The sequence below is a fragment of the Epinephelus lanceolatus genome, chromosome 21, assembly GCF_041903045.1.
Source record: "Epinephelus lanceolatus isolate andai-2023 chromosome 21, ASM4190304v1, whole genome shotgun sequence".
NCBI classification, from domain to species: Eukaryota; Metazoa; Chordata; class Actinopteri; order Perciformes; family Serranidae; genus Epinephelus; species Epinephelus lanceolatus.
In genome coordinates this window covers 31,304,868-31,331,761 of record NC_135754.1, presented here as the reverse complement: position 1 = coordinate 31,331,761, position 26,894 = coordinate 31,304,868, and the positions used below count along the sequence as shown (strand labels likewise).

Sequence of the window (26,894 nt, the reverse complement as noted above, 5' to 3'; positions counted from 1 at the left end):
ATTCAATAAGGTGGTTTTATTTTACATCATTTATCTTATCTCTGTCTGTTTAGAATAAACTTGGACATTAATCTGTGTCACGTTGAATCTTGTCCCCCTTCAGATTGTGTCCTACCTGCTGGACCTGCCAGAGAAAGATGAAGAGGAGGTGGAGCGTGCTCAAATCAATAACTTTGACACCCTGTGGGGGGAGACAGGTGGGAACACCTACTTTAGATACATGTTACACTAATAAAACCCAGGCACATGACTGTGAATGTTAATGGTTCATGTGGCTGTGAAGTCTCTGAACACAATGTAAAGATAATGAAGCAGTTTGTGAGACGTACACATGTTAAACAATATTTTTAAGGTGTTTTGTGAGAGGGTTTATCTGTGTGTCACTGCGAGGCAGAGCGCTGCAGTGCGGATATGAGAGATGGTTCTTGTGTGTCTGCTGCTGCTGCTGCTGCTGCTGCTGCTGCTGCGTCAGATACTGATGGCAGTGCAGTGGTGTCATTGGAGCACAGACAGGGCTGGGCTCACCCAGAGGAGGAGGAGAGGGAGGAGGAGGGATGAGTGTGCTCCAGGGTGCTTAGAAAAGACTAGTGTGATTGCCCCGTGGCAGGGTGTTGAGAAATGTAATGCATCATTGTAACCTAAAGCTATGAAACCTCGTTGCGAGCCTTATTCCCCCGCTGCAGTGTGTTAGAGAGCTGCTTCTCCCTGTCAGCTCAAGAGGAGGACTTGTACTCACTCAGCTGTGGTTTCATTGTTTATAAGAGATCAGGAGGATAACAGTTGTTCTGGAAGATGATTTTTAATCCCAGTGTTACTGGATAGGTCAACTGAAAATACATTAACAGCCAGAGGGAGAGTATGTATGTTCAGATGTACTCACTGAACTGTGTATATCAGAGTGTTCTTCCAGCAAAGGATAAATAGGTTCAAACTAAAGCTACACCGATAAATTAGCTGATATCTCATTGAGGATATATCAGTACCCGTGAATGCATCGGTCAACAAGCAGTAGTAAGAAGTATGTTTACTCAAGTACTGTAGTTAAGTACAGTTTATAAGTACTGGAATTTCCCTTTTAGGCAACTTCATGTGTCTACTCCACTGCATCTTAGAGGCAAATATTGTTCTTTATACTTCACTAGATTTATTAGATAACTTAAGTCACTTTGCACATTTCAATTTTTAATATAAAATATAAATCGACAATCAAGTATTATAGGTTCAGATACCCATCAGTATTTAAAGAAATTATAATCAGATCCATCCTAACCAGCTGCAGCTATTATTATTATTATTATTATTATTTATTTTTATTTATTTATTTATTTATTTTTAATTTTTATTTTATTTTTATTTTTTATTAAATGGGCCATTTTTCATAATGAGCACTTTTATTTTTGGTACTCTAAATATATTTTGATGCTTATACTTTTCTACTCAAGCTAACTTTTGAATGCAGGACGTTTACTTGTAGCAGAGTATTTCTACACTACTTTTACTTGAGTTAAAGATCCAAGTACTTCTTACACCCCTGCCGACAAGCAATAAATGCTAAATCAGGTTTCACATTATTTTTTTCAACTGCAAAGATGTCCCGCTTTGTTTCTTGGTCCAACTTGTGCGGCAATATCCGGGGCTGAAAAATGAAGCCAACACGGCAAAAAAAAAAACTGCAGTTCCTTGAATGGCCACTTAAGGCTGACTCCGAAAAAATTAATCCTCATAGACCCCCATGTTAAAATACCCAACTTTAAAGCAGAGATAATTATGTTTACAGCCTGGTACGAAAACAGTTTTGGTCTCTATAGCTAATTTCCCTGTTCATGACAACTGTATGGGAGGGGTTTATATAATTCACCCATTAAAATGTTATTAAGGCTTAAAGTTACGCATCATTAAGGGCGTGGCTGCCTGAGAGACATCACCACAGCTCCACCCTGTCGTCCAAATATCATCCCTCAACCCCAAGTGACAAACATTTCCATCTTAGAAACATTGCCCGTGTGCAACCTCTTTTATTTAAAGAAGACACTGAAAAAGTTTTATCTCAAGCAGCACGTCTATTCACCATGACTAAACATCGCAAACACGTAACTTTTCATTTTAAAATTCAATTTTGCGTTTAGCTTATAAATCTCTTGATGGACTTACACCTGACTGTTTATCTGATATGTTGGTCAAATACGTTCCCTCATGATCCCTAAGATCATCCACCTCTGGTCTATTAAATGTCCCCCAGAGTAGAATTAGTTGTACTCAGAGTAGTGATTACTTCTGGCTCTAAAAGACCAAGATACCGAACTCAAGGCTTCAAAACAGAAGTCCACAAAGCAGTGGCTATTTCATAGTCTATGATCACATTTTTTAAACAAACAAATCTAAGGGATTTGTTCAAAGCTTGTTTGTCTGTGTTATGTTTTAAAGGAAATTGCTGTCGACTGATGTATCGGTATCAGTCTAAGAAATCCAGTATGTGTCAGGCTATAGTTGAAACTGCGGTCAGCCCCTCTGGGCCTGCTTCAACTCTGCTTAAAGAGATTTGTTCACTCTGCTTAAATTATTCCAATTATAATCATTACGTTTGAGAAGATGTCTTTTCAAAGGCCTTCGCTTCAGCAAAATCTCGATAGGCTTCTCCTCCTCCCTTCTCTTCCTCTCTCCTCTCCTCTCCTCTAATTGATGTTTTTACAACAGCATGTATCAATATATGAACCTACAGACAGTCATGACCCATATCGACAGCTCCTCTCAGCTTTGCAGAGCTTTACAGTGAGTTTCAGCTCATCATTCAGTTGTCAAAACCTAAACTTTACTGTTCTGGTTCATTCTCATAGCAGTGTTTTCAGCCACAGAAGGTGAAGAGGCTCTGTAAACCCCACCCACATTACATGCCCAGACACAGATAGTGACTTGCAGGTGAAAACATTTACCAGCTATTAAGATACTTCCTTCAGGCATTGATAAAAAACAAAATATTTGTCTGTCATCGTTCATCATGTGAACACAAACATGACTCCAGATGAATGTTCATGTCACTCCATAACTGCTGTTTGCCATGTAAAAGGTGATGATATGTCACGTGTTTCCACTGCCCCCAAGTGGCCAAACAAATCAGTTATTGCAGGTTAATAATGACTTAATCACCAACAAAAATCATGTCTGCGCTAAATCCCCAACTCAAAACCTGATTTCTGTCCTCCACATTCACTTCTGCTTCTCCTCATCTCATCCACTGATCCATTGTGTGTTTGTGCAGCTCTGACCGCAGCCTCCGGTCGGGGGAAGCTGGAGGTCTGTCGTCTGTTACTGGAGCAGGGGGCGGCCGTGGCTCAGCCCAACAGACGAGGCATCGTTCCGCTGTTCAGCGCCGTCCGACAGGGACACTGGCAGGTTAGTGCTTACCTTTGTACCTTGTAGGGTGTGTGCAGGTTCTTAAGAAGTCTTAAATTCAGTTTTGTAAATATGAGGCCTTCAAGGTGTAAAGGTCTAAAGGTCTAAAATATGAACTTGTAAAGTAACATTTTATCTAATTTCTTTTTGTCAAAACAAGTCCTTGAATCAGATGATTTGTCCAAAAATCAGTCTTAAATTTGGTTAAAAACTGCCTTCAAAAGGTCTTAAAAAGCATAAAATACAGACTGGACGATTTCTCCCTCCCTGCTGGGGCTCTGGATTTCCAGGGGTCATGGTTGGAGATCACGGGGACCTTTGTGGTCTTGAGAGACGATCATGGACACGGAGGATCTGTTGTCAGTGGCACTGCAGCGTGTGTTTTGTCTGCCTTTGTTTTTTTGTTGTTGTAAAAAAAAACTAATAAAAATTGTGTCTGATACCTGCAGACATCCTGTTTTGCATTTGAGTGGACACCAGACATACATCTTGTTTTCCCAGTTTACTCTAAAAGGCTGTACGGATGTGGCAATTATGCTCTTGGAACTAATTTTCATTTTTATTTAATTTTTTTCAAACAATTTTCACTTAATTCTCTTTTGGTTTAATAAAAAGTAGCGTCACTTTTTTAACATAACTTTTTATCACATCCAGTTGCTGTTATATGATGACGATGATGTGATATGATGACATGGGTTCTGTATTTGGGCGTTTCAGATCGTGGACCTCCTCCTCACACATGGCGCAGATGTCAACCTGGCTGACAAGCAGGGTCGCACTCCTCTAATGATGGCCGCCTCGGAGGGACACCTGGGGACTGTGGAGTTTTTACTATCTCAAGGTAAAGGGACTGAGCAGTTCCTCCAGGATGAGACAAGTTCAGCCATTCGACCTTGCAGTTCTGTTCGATCACTGCAACTTTAACACAATTTTTACTATTGAAAACAAATGAAATCTTGTTTTATTGTAGAGCTGCGTGCAGCGTATTGAGTCGCTCAGCCCCCCTGTCTCTCTGTCTGCTTATCATGAGACTATGAGAGTCACACACACAGTGACAGAACTAACTGTTAGCATCACATGGCTAGCGTTACCCAACGGTTATTAACTGGTTTAATAACAGAGTCAAGCAATTTCAGTGTGAGATTAATGGCTCTGTGTCAGATGTTTACTGCTGCGATGGGGCTTTTGACCAAGCGGCAAAATAAGATGAGAAGTGATGACATCGAGTAACCAGGCAGAGAGCGCAGGAGAAGAGCGGCTGATGGAGAGCGCTGCGTCAAACAGCAGCAGCAGCTGATTGTCGGCAAACAGCTGTTTCTATCCCCAAGGAAAAGCTACAGTGAAACCAGGCTGCAGCAATCGCAGAATTTTAAAACATGGGTTTACAATAAAATTTTGGTCGGTTAGGGCTTTCTGCGTATAGCAAGAGAGCATTTTTTGACACAGCTGAGACCAAAGTACGAGTAGAACCTCTGAAGCATAAATATGAGGATCTACTAGAATAAATACTGCACAAGATATCTCAACAGATGTTTAGTAAATTGATAGCTAAGGCAATAAATATGTGCAGCCATTTGTCATGATCTTTGGCATTCAAAGCCTTCCTACAGGAGCACTCGATATACCAGGGTGTTTCCTCTTCTCACACTCATCTAAACGCTGCAGTCCTTCACAGGGAAAAAAAAAAAATCACAGCCACTGCACCAATAAAAACGAGCGTAATTACAGTTTTCAAATGTTGTTTACGATAATTACAGCCAAATTAAATCAGCAGCAGATTTTAAAAATCCATCAGAAATGAATTAAGCAGTTAGTTGTGAAAAGGATTCGGAGTGAAAGACGCCAGGCTGCGTCTCACTGCCGCCTCTGCCTCTTCCCAGGAGCCTCTCTGTCTCTGATGGATAAGGAGGGTCTGACCGCTCTGAGCTGGGCCTGTCTCAAAGGACACTTACCTGTCGTGCGCTGCCTGGTGGAGAGCGGAGCCGCCACTGACCACGCTGACAAGAACGGACGCACGCCCCTCGACCTGGCTGCCTTCTACGGCGACTCTGAAGTGGTACGAGTTTATGACTGAAAAGGGCTGGCTATTTTGTTTGACCTTCACGATACAGACAGATTTTTTTCGCAACCTTTCACACCATGTCTCTGTCTCTTCAGGTCCAGTTCTTGGTTGACCACGGCGCCATGATAGAGCACGTAGACTACAGCGGGATGCGTCCTCTGGACAGGGCGGTGGGCTGCAGAAACACGTCGGTGGTGGTCGCCCTGCTCAAGAAAGGAGCCAAGATAGGTAAGAGCGGGTTGGCGGAGTAAAGAGGCGACCGTTTAGCTCACAGAGGACGTCTTCTAAGTGCAGCATCTTTGTCCTGTAGCGCCATGAGAGAGGGTTATTTGCCTGCCGTGGAGATGAGATACAATTTGAGATTGTATTTTTGTTGAAAAGGTCATGCATTGGAGTTCAAGCATGAGCTGCATGAAAGGGAGAATCCAGAGATGCTCTTTCTTTAAAGTACACACTTCCTGCTGGTCATTATAGAGCGCTGTAGCATTGTACCGCAATAAGCCATGGATTCAGGTTCGTGTCTCCATGTAGCTTAAACCACTTCCTGCTACTGTATGTCATCCGCCCCCCTACTGCCGCATCGTGCTGCTTCTCCTCGGCTATTTATGGCTCTGATGTGTGTTTCTTTTTATTGTACTACTGCTGCCGCTGTGTTGTTTTGCTTTTTCTCTTTCTCTCTCTCTCTCTGTCTGTTTGTCTCTACCTACCGCTCACGCTATCTCCCCGGTTCTCTCTCAATCACATCCTCTCGCTCTATTCCTCTGCGGTTGCTCAGAGACAGGTTGTTATTAGCGCTTGTTTCTTTTCGGTATCCTTTTTTCTCCTTTTTCTTTTGCTCAGGCACTTATCTCCGCTTCTCACTGCTGCTTTTTTTGTGTTCCTTTTTCTCACTTCTCCTCCTCCTCCACCACTGCCATCACTTCTCTTCCTCTTTCTCGCTGTTTCTATCTGTTTTCTCTGGCAATTCTTCCCCTCCCCTCCCTCCCTCGCTCTGCCCTCCCACTCACACTCCCTTCCTTGCTCATGACCTCCTCCTTCTACCCCCCCCCCCCCCCCCCCCCCCCCCCCCTCCTTCCCTCCTCTTGCCTCCCCACCCATCCCCCGCCTCTCTCTCCGGCCCCAGGATGTCAGACGCTGCCCAGTCGGCCCCGAGGTAAAGCCAAGGCTGTCGACTTCTCACCCCACCAGGCATTTTGACAGCTCTATCTCCTCTCTCTGTGTTGTCTGTGTCGTCCTAAGTGTCGGCAGGCCAGCTTAGCTACCTTCTCAAACTGACAAATAATAACATGCAAAAGGTATTAGCACTGACAGTGATGCAGTCGGGATTGCCCTAGAGGTAGATGCTAACATCCGAGTGGTTAATGACAGCATGCCCGGCCTCCAGCCTGTGACGTCATATCGAGGTGTTGACCTTCCATTCCACAGATGCATGACGGGGAGCCCCCTCAGTAGCACTTTGCGTGGTCGTGATTTAGCGGAAAATGCATGTCTTTGTAACTCCTCTGTACCACCGCCACCACAGACTGAGGTGATAAACCACTGTACTGTGCATCGCTCATCTTCCAGACGTTTCCTCAGTGTCAGCTAGGCCAGTCAGCAGCATTTCTACCCTCACCTCCACCACCCCCACCACCACCGCCACCAGCTCAGAGGACAGCCTGCAGAGCTCCGTTACACCCCTCCTGCTTGCCTCTTTTGTTTATCGTACCTGCCCCATGTCTCCTTGTGCAAGATCCCCTTCCTTCTCATCTCTGTGGTGTGTGTACATGTGTCAAGGATTGCTGTTGCGCAGATACAGAAAAAGACAGTTTCAGTTTGATTTTTTTTTTTCAGTCACAAAGCAGTCTGCAGGGATTAAGTGTCTTTTTTCCTCTTTTCGTTTTTAAATACACGACACAAGTTTTTCCTGCTGCTCTCGATCACATCCCTGAATCAGTCACTAGTACAAAGAATTACTGTACATCTGCACTTCTTGACAAGACAGAAAATGTGTCTCTACAAAAACATGACAGCGTTTTTTTTGTTTGTTTTTCTGTACATCTACTCGGCCTGGGTTAAAACGTATTTGCAGATAATTGCTGCAGTTAATCAGCCATTTGAAAACCGTTTGAAATGTGCTCATTCTGCACTCTAATTCAGCAAACTCGACCCCCAGCAGGATTAAAGAAACACATAATTATCGGCAGATAGTATTTGACCCAGGCCTGACGTCCCATAGCGAGGTCACAGTGTTCTCAAGGTGTCAGAGCAGATCTTTGTAATCTTTTCTCTGCAGTGGATTGCCTGTCTTTTCTCCTCCATTTCCTCATTTTGGCTGTTGTCTCATCCCTGTTATTATTGTTGTGTGTAGTGTGACTCCCAGTCGCTCCCTCCTTCCTCCTCTGCTGCTTATTGCTGTGTGTCTTTCTCACTGCGCTTTTTGTTTTCATCTGTTCCTTCCTGTGTTACCCAGGTCCAGCCACGTGGGCCATGGCCACCTCCAAACCCGACATCATGATCATCTTACTCAGCAAACTCATCGAGGAGGGGGACAGTTTCTACAAGGTCAGACAACAGCTCAGGTTTCACTGGATGAATTACAGATACATCTGTGATGTGATGAATGTGAAATGATCCTGTTTCTACCTGTTGTGAGCAATATAGACTTGGGTCATATGAAGGACGAAAAAAAGACATAATTATCAATAAGTAAATACAGTAATAAATAATTAAATAAATAAATGCTAAAATATATACGTAAATAAAAAAATTAAAGAAAAGCAGAGGTTAGGACCTCATTAAGATACGGACAGAAATACAGAGACAGATAAATGTAGTTGTACAAAAATTGGGGGGGGGGGGAATTAAGATTATTAATTTTTTTATTATTTTATTTCATTTTTATTATTTTCTAATTATCAACTTTTATTTATTTATGTATCTATTTATGTCCATATTTATTCAAACATTTATTTTATTTTATTTTTTTATAATTAATTTTATTAATTAATTAATTTATTTATTTATCTTTTTATGTCTATATTTATTTATTTATTTATTTCAATCATTTAATGTATTTGTTAAATGAAAAATAAAATATGATTTATTTATCTATTTATTTCCATATTTATTTCAGCACATATTTGTTTATTCTTTTTTTTATTTATGCATGTTTTTATTTATTTATTTCCATATTTACTTCAGCATTTTTTTATTCATTTATTTATTTATTTATTGAAGCATTTATCTATTTATTTCCATATAGATTCAGTGTTTATTTATTTATTTATATGTTTATTCTATATTGATTTGTATAATGCATGCATGTTTTTATTTATTTATTTCCATGTTTATGTCCACATCCATTTATTTATGTGTTCTTTTATTTATAATTTTATGCATGGGTTTATTTATTTCAACATTTATTATTTTATTTATTTATTCCTGTATTTATTTATTTATAAAGACATTTTTAGTTCTCTATACAGTCAGTGTCATTTGACATAAATTATATATTTTCTTCAGAATAATATATGTTTTGTAGAAAGTAGAAAATTAAAGCTCTTAGTTTTATACGTGTTAGTGCACGTGTGGGATTTTACTCTATCTGTCCTGTAGTTTCCCAAATAAAATACTTTCAGTTGTTTGTAGGTATTATATTGTAAATAACAACGTTAATCTACAGTGAAAACAAGACAATGAGCTTTGATTGAGAACAAATGATAAATGTATCTTTATGTCTGGCTCTGGTTTATATTGTGCAAGGTTTTCAGATTATATTTCACTACGTCATGACGATAACCTGACTTCTCTCTGTTTGTCCAACAGAAGGGGAAGGTGAAGGAGGCAGCGCAGCGTTATCAATATGCCCTCAAAAAGTTTCCACGCGAAGGCTTCAGCGAGGACCTCAAGACATTCAGGGAACTCAAAGTATCGCTCTTCCTCAACCTGTCCCGATGTCGGAGGAAAATGAACGTAAGTCTGAGGCCTGAGCGGCTGGTGGAAGATGCCAAAGCAGACGTGTTTCAGATTGACTTCTGAGTTGTCTGTTATACTAAATAACCAAACCATATTGTATCATACGTCGAACATAATGACGATGATGCTGCCAGCTGTGTTTCCCTTTGTCTTGATATGTGTTGGATGTTGTTCAATCTCTGCAGGACTTTGGGATGGCTGAGGAATTTGCTACCAAGGCACTTGAACTGAAACCAAAATCATATGAGGCATACTATGCCAGAGCACGCGCCAAGCGTAGCAGCAGGTACGCTCCTTTTATCTCTCTACACATCATAGAGTGAGATACTCTTTGATATGCATTTTAAATTGTCTCTGCAGCTATGTTGACTTTTCCCCAACATTAAAAATCAATCTCTTGTTTCCAGACAATTTCCTGAAGCCTTAGAGGACCTGAATGAAGCCATGAAGCAGTGCCCCAACAACCGAGAGATCCAGCGGCTGATCCAGAGGGTGGAGGAGGAGTATCACCAGCTCAACCAGGAGGAGCACCAGCAGCAGGACCTGGAGCTGGAGCCTCCTCCCTCCCCTCCTCCTACACCTCCCCCAGAAGACGAGGAGTCCCTGTCCCTGTCCATGCCTCTCCCCCCTCCCCCAGAGCCCCGTCTGGAGGACATGGAGCCCGTCCAGGACCTGTTTGAGGACGAGGACTACCTGGAGCAGGAGCTGGAGGCCATGTCTGTGGGTCTGCCCCCACCCGAGTCTCTCACCAACCCCTCCAGCCTTCCCATCATCCAGAGCCCGCCGCTGTCCCCAACACATCCAGATCAGATCTACTTAGCTGGAGGTTCGCCCATGGGCCAGCCCTACGAATATCACCCCACCTCTTCCTCCATGTCCTCTCCAACCCGTGGCTCGTACCAGCCCACATCGCCCTCCCTCTCCCCGACGCATCAGAATCACTATCGACACAGCCCGCCTCATACCTCCCCGGTGCACCAGTCGTCCTACGGCTTCAGCCCGCCTTCTATGGGTAGTGGAGGTCAGGGGATGGATCACCAGAGCCCACCGCCTTCTCCTTTACGTCGGGCAGCTCAGTACAGAGCCAGTCCACCAGTAGAGAGTGTTTGTCTGTACAGGTCCCAGTCCGGGTCACCTGTGCGCTACCAGACAGAGCAGCTCCCCGGCCGACCCAAATCCCCCCTCTCCAAGATGAGCAGTCAGCGTTCGTTCCAGCTGAGCTCGCAGCAGTCTCTGTCCTCGCAGCACCACCAAGCCCAAGGCCTTCGTCTTCAGCCTTCTATAGCCCAAATAGTCCGCACAAACCAGCCGAGCAACGTGATGGGCAACAGCCTCTACAGCGGCCAGATGGGACACTCCATGAGTGGTCGCTACCAGGGGGGTTCGGTGGATGTCGAGAGCCGGCTGGTGTACCAGCCCTCCTTGGATGGACGGTCCATGCCCCAGGTGCAGGCCAGCCTCAGCTCTGGGGCCCTCTGTCAGCACGGCGGCCGAGGAGGGGTTATGGAGTCGGGCCTGTTGAAGGATGAGCTACCCCAGCGCCCCTCCTCTGCCTACCGCGCCAGCAGCGGGGGCCCGGGGGGCATCCGTTACAGCCAGACGCCCCAGATAAGCCGCAGCCAGTCAGCCGCCTATTATCCAGTCTCCGAACACGTACTGGAGCGAGCCAATGCCATGCCCCCCTGCCAGTTGGGTTCTCCCGAGATCCCCCACATGGTGAGACGCCCCGTCAGTGCCAATACTACTGAGATGAAGCAGCACGTGCCCACCCCGAGGCCTCTCATCCACTCACAGAGCGTAGGCCTTCGATTCTCCCCGTCCAGCAACAATATCTCAACTGGATCCACCTCCAATTTAGCGCCGGGTTTCAGGCCGTCCTCTTCCATTCAGCAGATGGAGATCCCCCTGCAAGCCACATACGAGCGCTCCTGTGATGACATCTCCCCAATCTCTCCCTCTCAAGGCGGCGGGGGTCTGTATCCAGGCGAGACCACGCGCTCTCGGAACACGCCCTTCATGGGCATCATAGACAAGACGGCGCGGACTCAGCAGTACCTGCATCAGCCCTCACGGTCCAGGGCCATGACGTCCATGGACTCCGCTATCAGCCCCACCTCGCCTGGCCAGCTGGTCCAGCAAGGCTCCACCTACAGCCCCCCCGCCTCGCTGGGCAACATCGCCTACTACAACAAGACTAACAACGCCCAGAACGGACACCTGTTGGAGGAGGACTACTACACCCAGACGCAGCCCCCCTCGCTGGGCAAGCTGGCCAACGGCTCCCGCGGCAGTGGGGACATCCTGGAGCGGGTCAGCCAGGTGCCCACCTATCCGGATGTGAAGGTGGCGAGGACTCTGCCCGTGGCACAGGCCTACCAGGACAACATGTATCGCCAGCTCTCGCGTGACTCCCGGACCCAAGGCCCCACCTCCCCCATCAAACCAAAGAGACCATTTGTGGAGTCAAACGTGTGATGGCCTGCCTGTGATTGGTTGGTCGGACTGGGCTTGTCAGTGGGAGTGAGAGGAGGAAAATATTTAGCTCGACAGCAGATGCTGCTGACCCCTTGTGTATGTGACATGGACGGACTCATCTTAAAGAACTCACCAGAGAGAAACCCACTCAGCCGGCACACACACACTTAGGGTATTAGACATTATCTTATATGAGAAACATAACTAACAGTGAAAGCGATTATTTCATTATCATATTCTGCACACAGGTGGGACAACAGGAGGGTCCTCAGTTCTGATCTCATACTGAATCAAAGACCGGTGCACTTCCAGAATGTTGTGCGGCACAAAGTTCCCACAGGTGAACACGACAGGTGGGACTGTGAGAGTGAAAGTACTAACCATCGGACTCGACTCGTGGACTCTGTATCCATCTTCTGTTCTTTCAAAGTGTGCTCTTAACCAAGGTTGCTAGTAGGCTCTATTCTATGTAATACAATATTATATGTTCAATACTGTACATTGCTCAGAAAATACAAATGGCTCAACAAAACTCAGTACTTAGAGAAAAATGACAATATTTATAATTAAGTTATATATTGTACATAGAAAGAAAACATAGTTTGCGTTTGAATTGTATTCTGTTAACCCTGCCTTTGTGTCCCACTGCTAGTCATATGGATGTGGAAACCGATCAGGGCGAGGAACGAGGGACATCGACCAACTTTGAATGACGTAATTACCTCTAATGTGTCGAAATAAAAAGGATTCTGTCGTGGTTTAATGCTAGAAGATGCTTCCTATGCTGCAGTAGGTCCTAAATGATCTGAAGGACGTAACTAGCAGGTTTATCGATTAATCTGCAATGTTTTTTCTGTAAAATGTCGGAAAATAGAAAAAAATATGTCCGGTATAATTCCCGCAGTCTGAGAGCGGAGGCTTCAAATGTAAGGTTACCATCAGAAAGTTTGGCCAGTTTATTTCCTGTCAACCGAGCTATGGATTAATTATTTTTAGCTCTACGTTAATAAACACATGAGAATTCAGATCTTACACAAAGTACCACAGAGTGCTTCAAAGGTTTAGCTGGAATTGGTCAGTTAAAAATGATGCTCACACCTTTTTTTGCATCTTCTTTTGTTCATTAAATCATTTTTGAAAACTACGTAAATACGTAAACTATGATTTTCTATATTTCCTAACTGTATCACAGACCTCATGATAAGCATTCATGCAGTGATACTTAACTTCAGGCCTGTGGGCTGAATCTGGCCCACCACAGCGTGCCGGGTGGCCCGCCAACCACTTTCTAATTCACACTGGGAATTTTTTTTGTACTCTGAATGTAAATAAGGCATCAGAGTGCACGGAAAAGCTTAAAAATCAAGCTTTATTTTGGTAAAGTGCCAGAGGAGGAACCTCTAGACCCCCAGCAGACATCCAGACTAAGCCCCAAATGTCTTCAAATCCTGGAGACACCCCTGCGTACACCTGAGCTGTGCTACGACTGGATTTGCCTTTTAGCAAAGAAGTAAAGATGAGTGAGGACAGCAAACATTCAAAGATTAAATAGGGCTGCACCATATGCAAAAAACATATATAGTTTTATTATTTTGACAGATACTGCGATTTGAGTCACGATTTTAGTGGTAATAGCAATTTTTGCATCTGATTTTCACTTTTAAAAAATGATGTGATTTTATTTTCTGGGGTCTGTGCCTAATAAGCATGTTCCTTTACATCTGGAATATGATTACGGGATGTTGTGACACATTTTACCTTGATCAAAAATTGCAGCTCCCATGATTCGGATATTACACTTGGCAGTATTGTGATTTCTATAATATTACGAGTTATTATAATAATAATAATAATAATAATAAACTAAATAATAAAAAATAAGAAGAAGAATAAAAAAATGAGGCAATTTTAAGAAAATGCAAAAAATAAAATAAAATACCGTCACTGAAGCAGATAAGCAAAGATGGCAACTAATTGCCGTGTGGATTGTGCTGAGGTACAGCAGATCAAACAATCAGAGTAACACATTCAGCCCTAGTTGAAATCAGGCAATTCATTTATTATATATACTGATAAATATTGTTAATGTTTATTTACTGGCCTCCTGTCATTTTTGCAAAAGTGACCCTCGGGGAAAGCAAGTTGAGAATCTCTGCTGTAGTGTCGAGGCTGCAATCTCTACACGTAGTCTGACATATTGGACCTGTTCCCTGTCAGTAAACAACTTTGAATACTAGCTTAATCAAACAGGCAGAGCATCAGTTGCTGTAGCTTTATACAAGCTCATAGGATTGTTTTTGAGTCAACTCATAGAAGTCAGGTTGAACAAAAATCTGGCCTTGTTTGTAGTTTAAATCTCCAGCTCCAGGAATCTTGCGGGTCAGATGATGAGTGACTTCATAACGTGGCGCACGAGCATCAAAGTTCGCCTTTGTCCCTCCTCCGCGGGTGATTACGCTGTGTGTTCCTAACAGAGAGCGTACATATGCTAGTGATGGGTTAACATGGATAGTGCTCAGCGATTAAAAGCAAGCAAATGCATACACGACCACTGTTACAGACGTTTCCCTCTCTCCTGCATCACCTCGTTTCTTTTTACCCACGATGCATTTTTATTCCGCCACTTCTTCTGCACTAAAAATGCCTGTTAAGTTCTTAACTAAGGGTGCACTTTATGTATTTTACTTACTTTTGTTGTCAACGGTTGTTGAATCTGGAGAAAGTGGGCGTGTGATCAGGCAGACCTCCGACCGGTGAGACTATCACAGACACTATTATTACATGATTTACAAAAGCAGCGATGAATGACAATATGAAGAGCAAACAATGTTTTTAAACCGGTGAAGATGTATAGACTTTCTAGCACAAGTTGTATATACTGACTCAGATGTTCCACTTCGGGTCCAGCGCGGGTTTGTGAGTGAAGCAAGATCATATTTAAGTATTCCACATCATTAGAAAATATCCATTAAAGTCCTCTATCTCTAAAGGAGCCAGTCTAATCCACTGGTCTTGCACACATCTTCAAACATCTTCAAATTAAGTCAAATCTACTGCAACAAAAAAAAAGTGTGACTGAGGTTCAGTGCTCAGAAACTCCATATTTGGAGTTTGGGGTGATTGAGAAAGTGGAAGAATATTCAAGTTATTTGTATATGTGGGAAAAGTTACGGACCATTTGTCTGTAACGTTTTATTTTGGTTTCTCTGATAAAGAATATCTAAAGAGTTCATTCTCAGTTTCACCTGCTACCAGAGAGATGCCCTACTTATCTTTACAGAAATGAAGGTATAAACTGTATTATACTTAATTTAAGAAGACTTCTAGGTTGAGGACATTCGAGGGTGTATGGTTTCAAGCTGTCTATGTATATTAGTTTGCTGTAAATAGTCCGATGCATGTTCTATTCTTTCCATGAGCTCAAGCGGAAACATGTATAGCAGTGTTCTGACTCTGGTGTGCGACACGCGCGACGCTCGGATCAAGATAAGGAGACCGCTCTCCCCCCCTGAACTGTCCTTATCATTTTCCCTTCGACCTCACCAGACAAAAAGCAAAAGGTTTTCTTTTATTTTATTTTAATGTATTTGCTTGCTGAGCAGAGTTCTCTTGTCTGTAAATGTGAGCTTTCAGATCGCTGTGATAAAAAGTTTAATTAAAAACAATAAAAAAGAATGTGTTTTTATCTCATGATAACTGATTGTAATCTGTACAGTCAAACATATGTATTGGAGGAAACAAAAAAAAGAACATATTTATAAATGGTTACCAACTGAAACACGCCCTGCATGTCAGTCATTTATTTTAATGATTATTTGGATCTAACATACACACGTCATTTTCTTATTTTGGATGATTTTGGGCTACAAAACAAACATATAACTCCAGTGTGTCGACAAGCTTCTGTGCAATATGATGCAATTCAATACAACTCCAGAATACACTGCATTTTTAAAGCTATTAATGTTTAAATCAAAGGTGTTGTTGCATCAGATTTCATGATATCATTAAAGATATACTTTGCGGGATTTTATCAAACAATGTCATCCCTCTCAATCATCACTTACGACTAACTACAAGTGTGTGGTGATGCCTTTATCTGCAGAGACACTGCCCGTGTTTTCCAGCACATCGTGACTCCCAGCTCGTCAAATACCGACACTTGGTCAGTTGCCCTTGGCATCAAACTATGATGCTCCAGTTACACATACAGCAACAGTTTTGGATGCTCAGGGACAGAGTGTCGGTTCACGCTTGTTAAATGCATTCTGTCCTTTCAAGCTAAACTTGGCGTGTAGGTAAAAAAACTTTTGGGTTTTTTTAGGTTTAAAAGCCAACAAAAAGTACGTGGTTAGGTTTAGAAAAGAAACGTCTTGGCTTAAAATAACATGGATTTTTTTTAAGTAAAGTAATGTCACATATGTCACTAGCATAGTTCGTTTGCTCATTTTCCGTAACCACTTATCCTATTAGGGGTCGTGGGGGGGCTGGAGCCTATCCCAGCTGACATTGGGTGAGAGGCAGGGTTCACCCTGGACAGGTCACCAGACTATCACAGGGCTGACACATAGAGACAGACAACCATTCACACTCACATTCACACCTACGGACAATTTAGAGTCACCAATTAACCTGCATGTCTTTGGACTGTGGGAGGAAGCTGGAGCACCTGGAGGAAACCCACGCTGACACAGGGAGAACATGCAACCTCCTCACAAAGTGGCTCCCCCACCCTGGGTTCAAACCAGGAACCCTCTTGTCCAACATGAAACCAAAAGGTTTGGTTTCATGTTGGACACAAACAACAGTCTCATGGGTGAAAGTCCAGAGTTCCTGCTTACCCTATTTGGACTTTCTTGCTCTTCATACTACAGCAGTTGCTCAGAGCATCAAAAAATGCAGCTACCTGATGCATTTCTTAACACCACTAAAGGGTGCCTCGCTGCATCGGTATCTGACACCGAAGGCTACTGTTAAGCATCAGTATTTGACAAGTTGGGAGTGAGACCAGATTGCTTTCTATATTTTCTTCTTTGTTGTGTTCAGGGCATTCCTGGGCAGCACAAAGGTAGGGTCGGGACTTAGCAACCAGACTGTAAGCACCAGGCATCCAAGAGGAAGCTGCGGAAATTGCAAGGCCAAACACCAACTGCACAAAGCTGAAGTTGCCTTTCGTTGTTGCTGTTGATGCTTTAGCCAACAACTCCTTCATAGTATACCCTCATGTATTTTACATCGTCATACATCTGTTGGCCTTTGAACCAAAGTCTGAGCACCAGTTTGTCCAAAACATGGTGCTCATTCCTGGAAATGCTCAATTTTTAATGGTTGAATTTTACTCACAATGTTACTTTATGTTTATGCTGAGTAGTTTAAAAGGTGAACTTCACCAGTTTTACACATCAGAGTCTGTTCTGCCCTACAAAAGCAACCACAGTGAGACGAAGGGCTTCAAAGTTTCTTGTGTGTTAAAGGTAGAATTGTGATTTTTATGCCAAAAACTCTGCCTTTGTATGACCTTAAAAAGACGTATAGGCAATCCAAAGACAGAGTGCAGTAACTATAACTAGTGATTTATTTATTTCAGCGTGAGGAAAACTTTTTTCATTTCTTACCACATTCAGTTCATATTTGTTTCTTTTATAGATGTCTGTTTCAAATAGTGACAGAATATTTTAAGTAACCTTCATATTATTTTGATTTAATTTTCACTTCATCAGGTTTGACCTTTATTGAGATTCCTTGACAACATCATCTTTATCACTGATCCACTATCGACTGGTCATTGTCACGTTATCAGTTACTTTGTCGTTGGCATCATCCTGACGTTCACAAATTGCTGCAATACTCTTACTGCAATCTTAAGTACTGTATCATAGACAACTGGACTTGAGTCTCTTAAAGACATTTCGCCTCTCATCCAACAGGTTTAATCAGTTCTTAGTAGGTTTGTCACGATACCAGAATTTCAGTAGTCAATACCAGTGAATTTCCACGATTCTCAATACTCATTCGATACCACGATAAAAATCAAAAAACAGAACTCATGTATTTCTAAATTCACTACTTTATTAAAACTGTTTCAAACTTTAACTTTAACCCTCTCCACACACGACTCCTACTACCTGACTTTGCGACAAGCCGAGGTGTTGTGGTTCCAGCAGCACTTGTTAAAACCATTGTTTCTAGCAAAGACGATGGAGAACAGGCGTTCTTCTTCAGCGCTCGTCCTCGGCACAGACTGACGCTCGTATATTGCCCCTGTCAGTTCAGACAGGAATCGACACGACCCGCTGAGGGCAAAGTTGTATCCGGTACTTACGGTACTGGAAAAAAAAAAAAAGTACAGACGTATTTTCTGCATGTTGGCATCGACTTGATACTGAAGTATCGGTTCTCATGACAACCCTAGTTCTTAGAGAGGCGAAACGTCTTCAAGAAACTCAAGCAAGTCCAGTTTTCTACGATATAGCACTTATGATTACATGACCTGGATGACTGAGAATCTTCACCGACATGCTTAAAATGAATCCCAAGGCGGAGCGCAGTAACCACATTTACTGTGGTTTGCTTTGGGTTTGAGTTGGATTTTGTGGTTAATTTTCTCTCAGGAACAGAACTAGATTCAGCTAAGAAATATTGTCACAACATAGAACAGATATTCAAAGGTTTCATTTCAGTCAGAACTCAGTTTTGACTGACTTTGTAGATGCTGCGATTACCTTTGTAGGGCAGCGTTTACAGACTGAATCTCCAAACCAACTGTTGGTAGTTGAGTTGCTTTGTGGGTGACGTAGGCCCCAGGCTTTTACAAGGAAGAATGTGCAGAATAAAAAAAGACAATACCTCTGGTTCTGCTGCATCAGTACTTTTAACTGTTGACCGTTACAGGAGTGCAAAGCTAAATCCGTTTAGGACTCTTCTGACCTTTCTTGATGACGTTCTCGCAGACCAGAACGCCTTAATGATCAGTACATAGGATCAAAAGCTCTTGACTGTCTTTGTACTCACTTTGAGAACAATGTTTTGGTCCTCAAACCTTCATTAAGTTGATCTTTTTTCATCTGATTTACCCAATCTTTTACCTGATGAAGGTCTAAAGGCTGACATATCGGTAATACACTGAGTACAAACGATTGATGCCATGTTTTATCCAGTCTTAAATGGTAACATTCACAAGCTAGACCCTGCCAAACAAGGTTTTCAAGTCACGTATCATATTTTTTATGTACAGTACCTCAAACCTGCACATTTTACCACCAAAAAAAGCAAGATATTCCAAAAATACTGTAGTATTAACACTTATTATTACTGCCGTGTATAGATTTACTGTAACTGTGCAGTAAACTAAAAATCTGATACAATCTCCTCACTGAAAAACCAGGAAATAAAAAAATAAGTAACTGACTAGAGACCGCTGCCAGCTGAAATGTAAGAGAACAAGAAAATAATCAAAGTGAATGAACTACGACCCTCACCCATGAACAATATAAGACAGACATTTAAAGTGCTTACAGAAACCCAAGAGGAAGCTAAAGTCCTTGAAGGTGTGACGGATACCCCCAAACATGGAGCGTAGACAGTGTCTAGTCCTTCTTCTTCTTGTGTGTGAACAGGTGAACCAGCCCGGGCACCAGCACCATGACCACCTGAGGCACTATGATGAACTTGACGAAGAACAGGCCGTAGAAGAGGCCTTGAGGTCGGACCGGGAGCGGCAGACGATGGACGTGATACAGTCCCATGGATGAAAAGGCCAGAGACAGAGCCCGAGGAGCCCACGGCAGAGACCATCCGCCAGGCTTCCAGTACTGAGCCAGGCCCAAACCCAGAAGGGCCCCGCAGTCCCGCGTCAGAGAGGAGAACGGAGCAGTGTCCAAACGAATCCACTCAGCATGGCTGCACCACTTCTTAGCCAAAGCAATCGACCTGTGGAAGAGATTAAATATGTCCAGTCAAGGCAAAAAAATGTACTTCACCTTCACAGAGCTCATTATGCACCAAACAGACACATCAGTGCTCATAAATGTAATAAGCACACTGACCAGGAGAGGTTGATTCCCAGCTGCTGCAGTCCGGCGTGCAGCATCAGGGTGCCCAACAGCAGACCGATGCTGAGGCAGAAGAAGAACAGCAGGGGGCGACCTTCTGGGACTCTGCGGCCCAGAACAATCCCCAGAATGAAACCTGACAAGGAAATAAACTCAAATCAGTGAAAAAAAATGCAATGAAAAATATACCTGATGTTTACAGAGGACAAAAAAAATTATAAATAAATAGTGGACTAAATAAAAGAATCAATAAGTGCTGAATAACGTGGGAATAAATAAATAAATGCATTAATAAAGGTATACATACAGAAGTTAGGACCTTCTACCTCAATAACATACAGACAGAAATACATAAATAAATTAATTAATGTAGCTGTACAAAAATGTATAAATAAATTCAAGATATTTATTTATTTCCTGTTTAATTGTCAACATTATTTATTTATGCATTTATGTATTTATTTTCTTATTTATTAATCTATTCATTTTTGTTTATTAATGCATTTATTTATGTCTGTATTTATTTGAGCATATTTTTATTTGCTATATTTTATATTATTTACTTATTTATTTTATATACTTTTATTTTTTTCTATTCATTCTTTTAGGTATGTTTGTATTTATTGCAGCATATTTTGTGTTCTATTTTTTTAATATACTTTATTGTCAATTTTTTTCATCTATTTTATGTATTTAGGCATTTATCTATTTATGTTCATATTTATTTCAACATTTATTTATTTATTTATTTATGCAATTATTTATGTCTGTATTTATTTTAGCATAATTTTATTTGCTATATTTTATATTATTTACTTATTTTATATACTTTTATTTTTTCTATTTATTCTTTTAGGTATGTTTGTATTTATTGCAGCATATTTTGTTTTCTATTTTTTTAATATACTTTATTGTCAATTTTTTTCATCTATTCTTTTATGTATTTAGGCATTTATCTATTTATGTCCATATTTATTTCAACATGTATTTGTTTATTTATTCATGCAATTATTTCTGTCTGTATGTATTTCAGCATATTTTTATTTCATATATTTTATTTATATTTTATTATTTTTATGTTCATATTTTTTATTTATTCTTTTATTTATGCAATTATCTATTTATTTCAACATTTACTTATTAATTTAGTCTTTTATTTATTTATTTATGCATTTATTTGTCTTAATTTATTTCAGCATATTTTTATTGAATATACATTTTATTTTATATACTTTATTTTCATATTATTTATTTACTTGATTATTCCTGCATTTCTTTACACATTTATTTAGTTATTTATTTCTGTATTTTTTTTATTTTTATTGTCATTTTTCATCCTCCCTAATTTTTTGCTACCTCTGTAGATAATCATCTCCATGATATGAGTTTCAGCTGATACTGTCTGGTTGTTTTACCTGTTTATGATTTTCCAGGAAAATGTCACATCATGTACTGATGTTTTTATGTCAAATTATACATACAGATTTAAGAGGATTTAATCCATACACCGATACCCACACTCCACATTTTAACTTGTGCATGAAACTGTATTCAGACCTGTAATGGAGCCGGCGACGACCTGGTGAGGGAAGTGGGCGAGGATGAAGATCCTGGAGATTCCAACCGCCGCCAGCATCACCACATAGAGCAGGTAAGGAACAGCTGATAACAACACACTGAAGACACAGAGACAGAAAGAATCATTAAAAATATCTCTGACATCTTTTATCTGTGCATTTAAAGCCAAAGCAGCAGATAAGTTTATTTTTAATGAGCATACCTGCGAGTGCGTGAGTACAGGAACGACCCCAGCGAGGACACCACGATCCACCAGACTGCTGCCGTCACCATCGCATGTCCCGACGGACTCCCTGAGAGACAGACGCCAGCTTTAGAGCTCTGACTGACTGAGCAGTGAGGTTAAAGTGTACTCTCTGTGAGTGTCTCTGAGGACTTCTCACCTGGGCCGGTTTCACACGTGGAGGAAAACTGCTGAACTTTGGGCTGCTTGTTGACAAACAGATGGGATTCACCTATCCACCAGAACGGCCTCTCACCAAACAGCATCCTGGGAAAAATACACAATAATTCAAATTTCTGTACATCTGTCTATTTCCACCCACGGTACCAGAGTATCTTGTACGTGAATGATGCATGAAGTCCTGCACATCTTCACCTTCATTTAGAGACAATTACAGTTTCTTTTCTACACCAACCTCTATAAATTCTAAAGCTATACCATCCCCCACCTTTATTGTCCTTATCTCATATTTCCTACCATTATTTCATGGTGTATAAATAGTTTTGCTGCAGTAACACCAAAAATAATTCCTAAAATATCATTGTCACAATCCTTAGTTCTCTTTTTTGCCAGTTCACCAGCAACCTTGTTTCCAACTACTCTCATATATTCATGTACATCTATTCCTAGTTTCTTAAGTTTGATATAAAACATAAAAACGGTCCAAGCTGTGCATTTCAGCAGCGATATTTCAGTTTAATTCCTCCTTTATCCATTGTAGACTGATGATAATAACAGTTGTGGTGTGGTGCGTGTGCAGATTATTAGATTAGTAGATTGGGGGGGTTATGTTACTATGGCAACCACACACTGCCATCTGAAATAATCATTAGCAGATGTAATCATAGTCATAAATAAACTTGTCAAACTTTAAACAAACACATAAAGATGTCTGGAATATTGGGATGCTTTTCATTAAGGCACATGGATTTTCATGAGGGCTATAAAACTGATTAGCGTTTTTTTTTTTTTTTTTTTAATCAATAGAATTTTAAAAAATAATAAAAATGTTAAAACACACACCTTTTTTTTTTTTTACGTTGATCAAGAAGCATATGAGCCTTGTGATGCTGAACGTAACAGCTCAACCTTTCGTGTAACATTACTTAAATCATCTAGGATCTTTGTTTCAAAATGCTTATAAATGGTCAGTTTAGATGTAAAGTTTCTACAAATTTCTACAAAGACTCGCCTACAGGGTTGGGAAATAGAAGGCAAAAAACGTTTAGTAAGGAGTCCTAGCTTAGGAGTGATTTAGGAATGTTCTCAGAGCAACTCTGAGCAAGAAGGAACAGAATCTTTTATCTTAGTGAGGAGGTGTGGTCGACCTTGTGGCTAGGTATGATGCATTATTTTAACAGATGTGATTGATTGTTACAAACACACCTACTATGAGCCTGCACAGTGTGGACACCCAGTGGAAATGGAATGAACTGCTGACTGTGAAAGTGTTGTCATTGTTGGTGTGATCTCTCTGCTGATGGAAGGTTGAGACAGACCCAAGTCATCACTGCTGCACTGTTGGGTTTTTACTGTTTTCAAATATCTTAGTGTTGTGATCATTTGGTTCTGGCCTCATAATGTAAGATGGGAAATATGTGTGTATCCCTAATGATAATTTTTTTAGAATTTCATCACTGGGCACTTTGTGAACACTGCCCCAGATTTCTATGTCTTTGTTGTTTAAATAAAAGGCAGGTATACTGTAGGTGCTGTATAAATATTGTTAAAGTGTCAAAAATCTCACTCCAATGTATTTATTTATTTTTCTCCAGATATATATTCCTTCTGGCTTAATTACATAATTTTATTTATTATGCCCTGTCATGTCTGACTTTGGTTAATATGTGTATTCATGATTATTCAACACAAATCCCCTTACCCGTGATGGGTAAGGGGATTTGTGTTGTTGTTGTTGTGACGGACTATATTTTGTAGACCATGTGATGCAACTCATTTGAATATTATATAATAAAAAAACTGTATGCCATGAAAAAAAAAACTCAATCCACAGAGAAATGCACACAGTCCACATTCAGAAACTGTGCCTTTAAAGGAGCAGTCAGGATTTATGGGGAAGTTGTGATGTCACAACCATACTATATATAAAGGTAGAAAGTGCCACAAAAGTGCCGTTACAGTCATTTTCTCGGCTGCAATGACGGTGCAGAAACGCTGAGATCGCAGATGTGAAATACCCAGAAAAACCAACCAATCAGAGTGGACTCTGCTTTTTTGGGAGGCAGACGCTAAAACTGAGCGTTTCAGACAGATAGTGAGCTCAAGTATAGTCAGGAAAACAATACGAGGACAGTAAAGTGTTTTTTGAACATTAAAGCACGTAAACATGTTCGAGTACAACCCCAAAGTACAAGTTTCAACCTGAAAATGAGCAAAATAAGGGACTTTTAAAACCAAAACGCCATGATGTCACAACTATTGTGTATAAAAGGTTCCGCTTCGAGCTGTTTCCCCCCGGGCAGTATACACGGTCGGATCGTCTTAGCTGCAACGTCAACAGCATAACATTCAATAACGTTTCTGACCTATTGTGAATAAAAGGACAAATAAAACATTAAAGCTGTGGTTGTCTCTACCTGACAGTGACTGGTGTGAATGTCAACAACACAGTTAGCATCATGCTAACATGCTAACATGATGAAAGACACGGTCAGAGGGTAAAAGCTCCTCATTTAAACCATGTTTAAAACATGTTGTTGTTTTATCCTTACCATTTAAACACCAGGTTCAACCACTCTGATATAGCTGCCACCCAGAGCACTTTGACTCCGGCTCGTTTGCTGATGAAATATGTGAAAGGAAAGACGAGCAGGAAGGCTGCTTTAGGGTCTCCCATGTGAGTGACGACCTGCCAGGTCTTCTCGTGATGTATCGTCTTCTGCTGGAGACTCTCAGCCATCCAGATGCCCTGGGTGTACACGGCCTCCATCCTGCGTCCTCTGCTCCCACAGCATACACCTCAATGTCGATTAAAAAAATGCACTGCTGATTATTTTGTACTTCAGGAAGTGCGGCAGCAAAACCTGCAGTGCTGTCATGTCTCCTGTAGGGGGAGCACTTTGAATGGAGAGCGGATGAATGGGAGACAAAACCTTTTTATTAATAAATTACATTTACATTTAACTTACAATAAAAGCATTTAATAGATTATTTATTGATATATCGCGGGGTTAGACAGATTTAATTAAACATATCAATTGTCGTATTTGAATAAATGACCAAAGCACGTTTTTTTTTTTTTTTAACTTTCTTTATTGTGTACAAATTAATAAACAGAAATACAAAGACAAAAAAAAAACCTAAATAAGAATAAAAAACAACCACAAATAAAGAAAATAAGTAAGGTGTCCTTGAGTGCTCTGAAAGGCACCTAGAAATAAAATGTATCATTACTGCCAGTATTATTATAATCATTATTATATGTTATTATTATTGTTTTATAATTTTTGTGAGATGCATCATCCTACAATCATTTCATAATTTAAGGGTCTTAGGGACTGTTAGTTATTTGTGAGGCGGGAGAAGTGGTGCAAAGATGGGTAGGTAAGTCAAATAACTTTTTAAGCACTGGGTAGGAACTAACGTTTTTTATTTTTATCTTTATTTGTTTATTTATTTATTGGCATAGGAGAGGGGCATACAACTTAAAATTGTTGCATTTTGTATTTATTTTAAATACTCTCTGAACCCTGAAAACCGCTGCCATGTTTGGAAGGTATGTTTATTTATTTCTTTTTAATTTAAAATAAACATATATCACTAGATTATTATTATGAATATAATAAATAACAAACAGTCCCTAATGGGGACGAATAATTTTATCAACAGAGGAGTCAGATTTTAGTAAAAGCTTGATACAACCAACTGGATCAAACAGCTAATTGGGAAAACTATTCCAAATATTATCCTTGTTTTTGTAAGTATTCCACAATCCATTTAATCTTAAAGGTCCCATACTGTGAAAAGTCAGATTCCAATTTCTTTTTTCATATAGAGCAGGTACGGGTAGTGTATAAATACTGTGAAAGTATAAAAACAGTCCAGTTCAGAGAGTTGTACACAGTTCATGTTCAGAAACTGTGTCTTTAAATGAGCCATCAGGATTACTGCGAGTTTGTGATGTCACAACTATACCGTATAAATCGTTTCCAACTCAAAACAAAAACATTCCCCAGGGTCCTTTTGTATTTCCTGTTGGAATATTTTCCAGTGTATATGAATCACATCAGCTGACAGGAAGTAGACATGGAACTAAGCTGTTCAGCATGACATCACGTTAACAACAACAATCACTTCTGGGTAGAAAACTAATTACAACTGTGGAAATATCTAAATTAGCCGTAACTGTCAGGGATGCATGATATTGGATTTTTTTGCTGATATCCATTATGCTGATATATAACGACTCATTTGGCCGATACCCAGTATCAATATAATCTCTTTTTTCCCCCATCTAATTTTAGTGATCATCAAGTCTCTTCTGTAGTGGAATTAACATCATATTATACATGCATGCTTGTATCGTGACGGCCCACCAGCAGATGGAGACATGAAACAGAATGCTTTTCACTGTATGTAAGATTCATTCATTGAGCAAATTAAGAATAAGCATATTAGCTGATTCCGATAGTTCATTGTAAAGCCGATATTGGCTGATACCAATGACATGCCAATGTTATCATGCATCCCTAGTAACTGTTACATTTAAAGATCTATAGAAAAACATTGTGGTCAGACCTATCTAACGTTTCTGCTGTGCTTATTTTACGTACTTTGCTGCTTTGTGATTTCCTTGATAAACCAAAGATTGTGCCTTTGTGGTAGCTGCTCCAAAGCTTTGGAATAGCCTTCCACTCTAAATTAAATCCCCCTCCACTATTGACACTTAAAAGACAAATCTTAAAATGTACATGTTTTCAATGGCCTTTGGTTGTGGTTTTAATATTTTAGTGTTTTATAATCTGTTTCATGTTTGTAATTGTTCTTACCAGGTTTATTCTTGTGTATACATTTTATATTGCTATATATTTGTGTGTCATTCATTTATTTTGTACAGCACTTTGGTTGTTTTTAAATGTGCTATATAAATAAACTTGATTTGATTTGAAATCTACTGACACAGAAGTTAAATAATTTC

General features: G+C 40.6%; 2 protein-coding genes across 16 annotated transcripts in view; one reads left to right on the top strand and one right to left on the bottom strand.

The window, feature by feature from the left end:
- tanc2b (tetratricopeptide repeat, ankyrin repeat and coiled-coil containing 2b) overlaps window positions 1-13,457 on the top strand; it is a 254,073-nt gene extending 240,616 nt beyond the window's left edge. For 12 of the 15 annotated variants that reach the window (XM_078163101.1, XM_078163100.1, XM_078163098.1 and 9 more), the window contains 10 exons: window positions 104-197; window positions 3,257-3,390; window positions 4,108-4,231; window positions 5,271-5,446; window positions 5,548-5,680; window positions 6,576-6,605; window positions 7,905-7,996; window positions 9,260-9,406; window positions 9,595-9,695; window positions 9,817-13,457. In XM_078163101.1, the coding sequence (XP_078019227.1) occupies window positions 104-197; window positions 3,257-3,390; window positions 4,108-4,231; window positions 5,271-5,446; window positions 5,548-5,680; window positions 6,576-6,605; window positions 7,905-7,996; window positions 9,260-9,406; window positions 9,595-9,695; window positions 9,817-11,884 (3,099 nt within the window). In that variant the 3' untranslated portion in view covers window positions 11,885-13,457. The remainder of the gene's footprint in view (window positions 1-103; window positions 198-3,256; window positions 3,391-4,107; window positions 4,232-5,270; window positions 5,447-5,547; window positions 5,681-6,575; window positions 6,606-7,904; window positions 7,997-9,259; window positions 9,407-9,594; window positions 9,696-9,816) is intronic. The other 3 variants (XM_078163099.1, XM_078163097.1, XM_078163108.1) reach the window with 1 other exon arrangement.
- A 5,637-nt stretch (window positions 13,458-19,094) lies between these two features.
- Window positions 19,095-24,787, bottom strand: g6pc3 (glucose-6-phosphatase catalytic subunit 3). Its single transcript, XM_033610632.2, has 6 exons — window positions 24,469-24,787; window positions 21,897-22,003; window positions 21,716-21,806; window positions 21,493-21,611; window positions 19,930-20,071; window positions 19,095-19,813 (listed from the first exon to the last, which is right to left on the bottom strand). The coding sequence occupies exons 1-6, from the start codon at window positions 24,684-24,686 to the stop codon at window positions 19,471-19,473; spliced, it is 1,020 nt and encodes a 339-aa protein (XP_033466523.2). The 5' UTR covers window positions 24,687-24,787; the 3' UTR covers window positions 19,095-19,470.
- Between the last annotated feature and the right edge of the window lie 2,107 nt (window positions 24,788-26,894).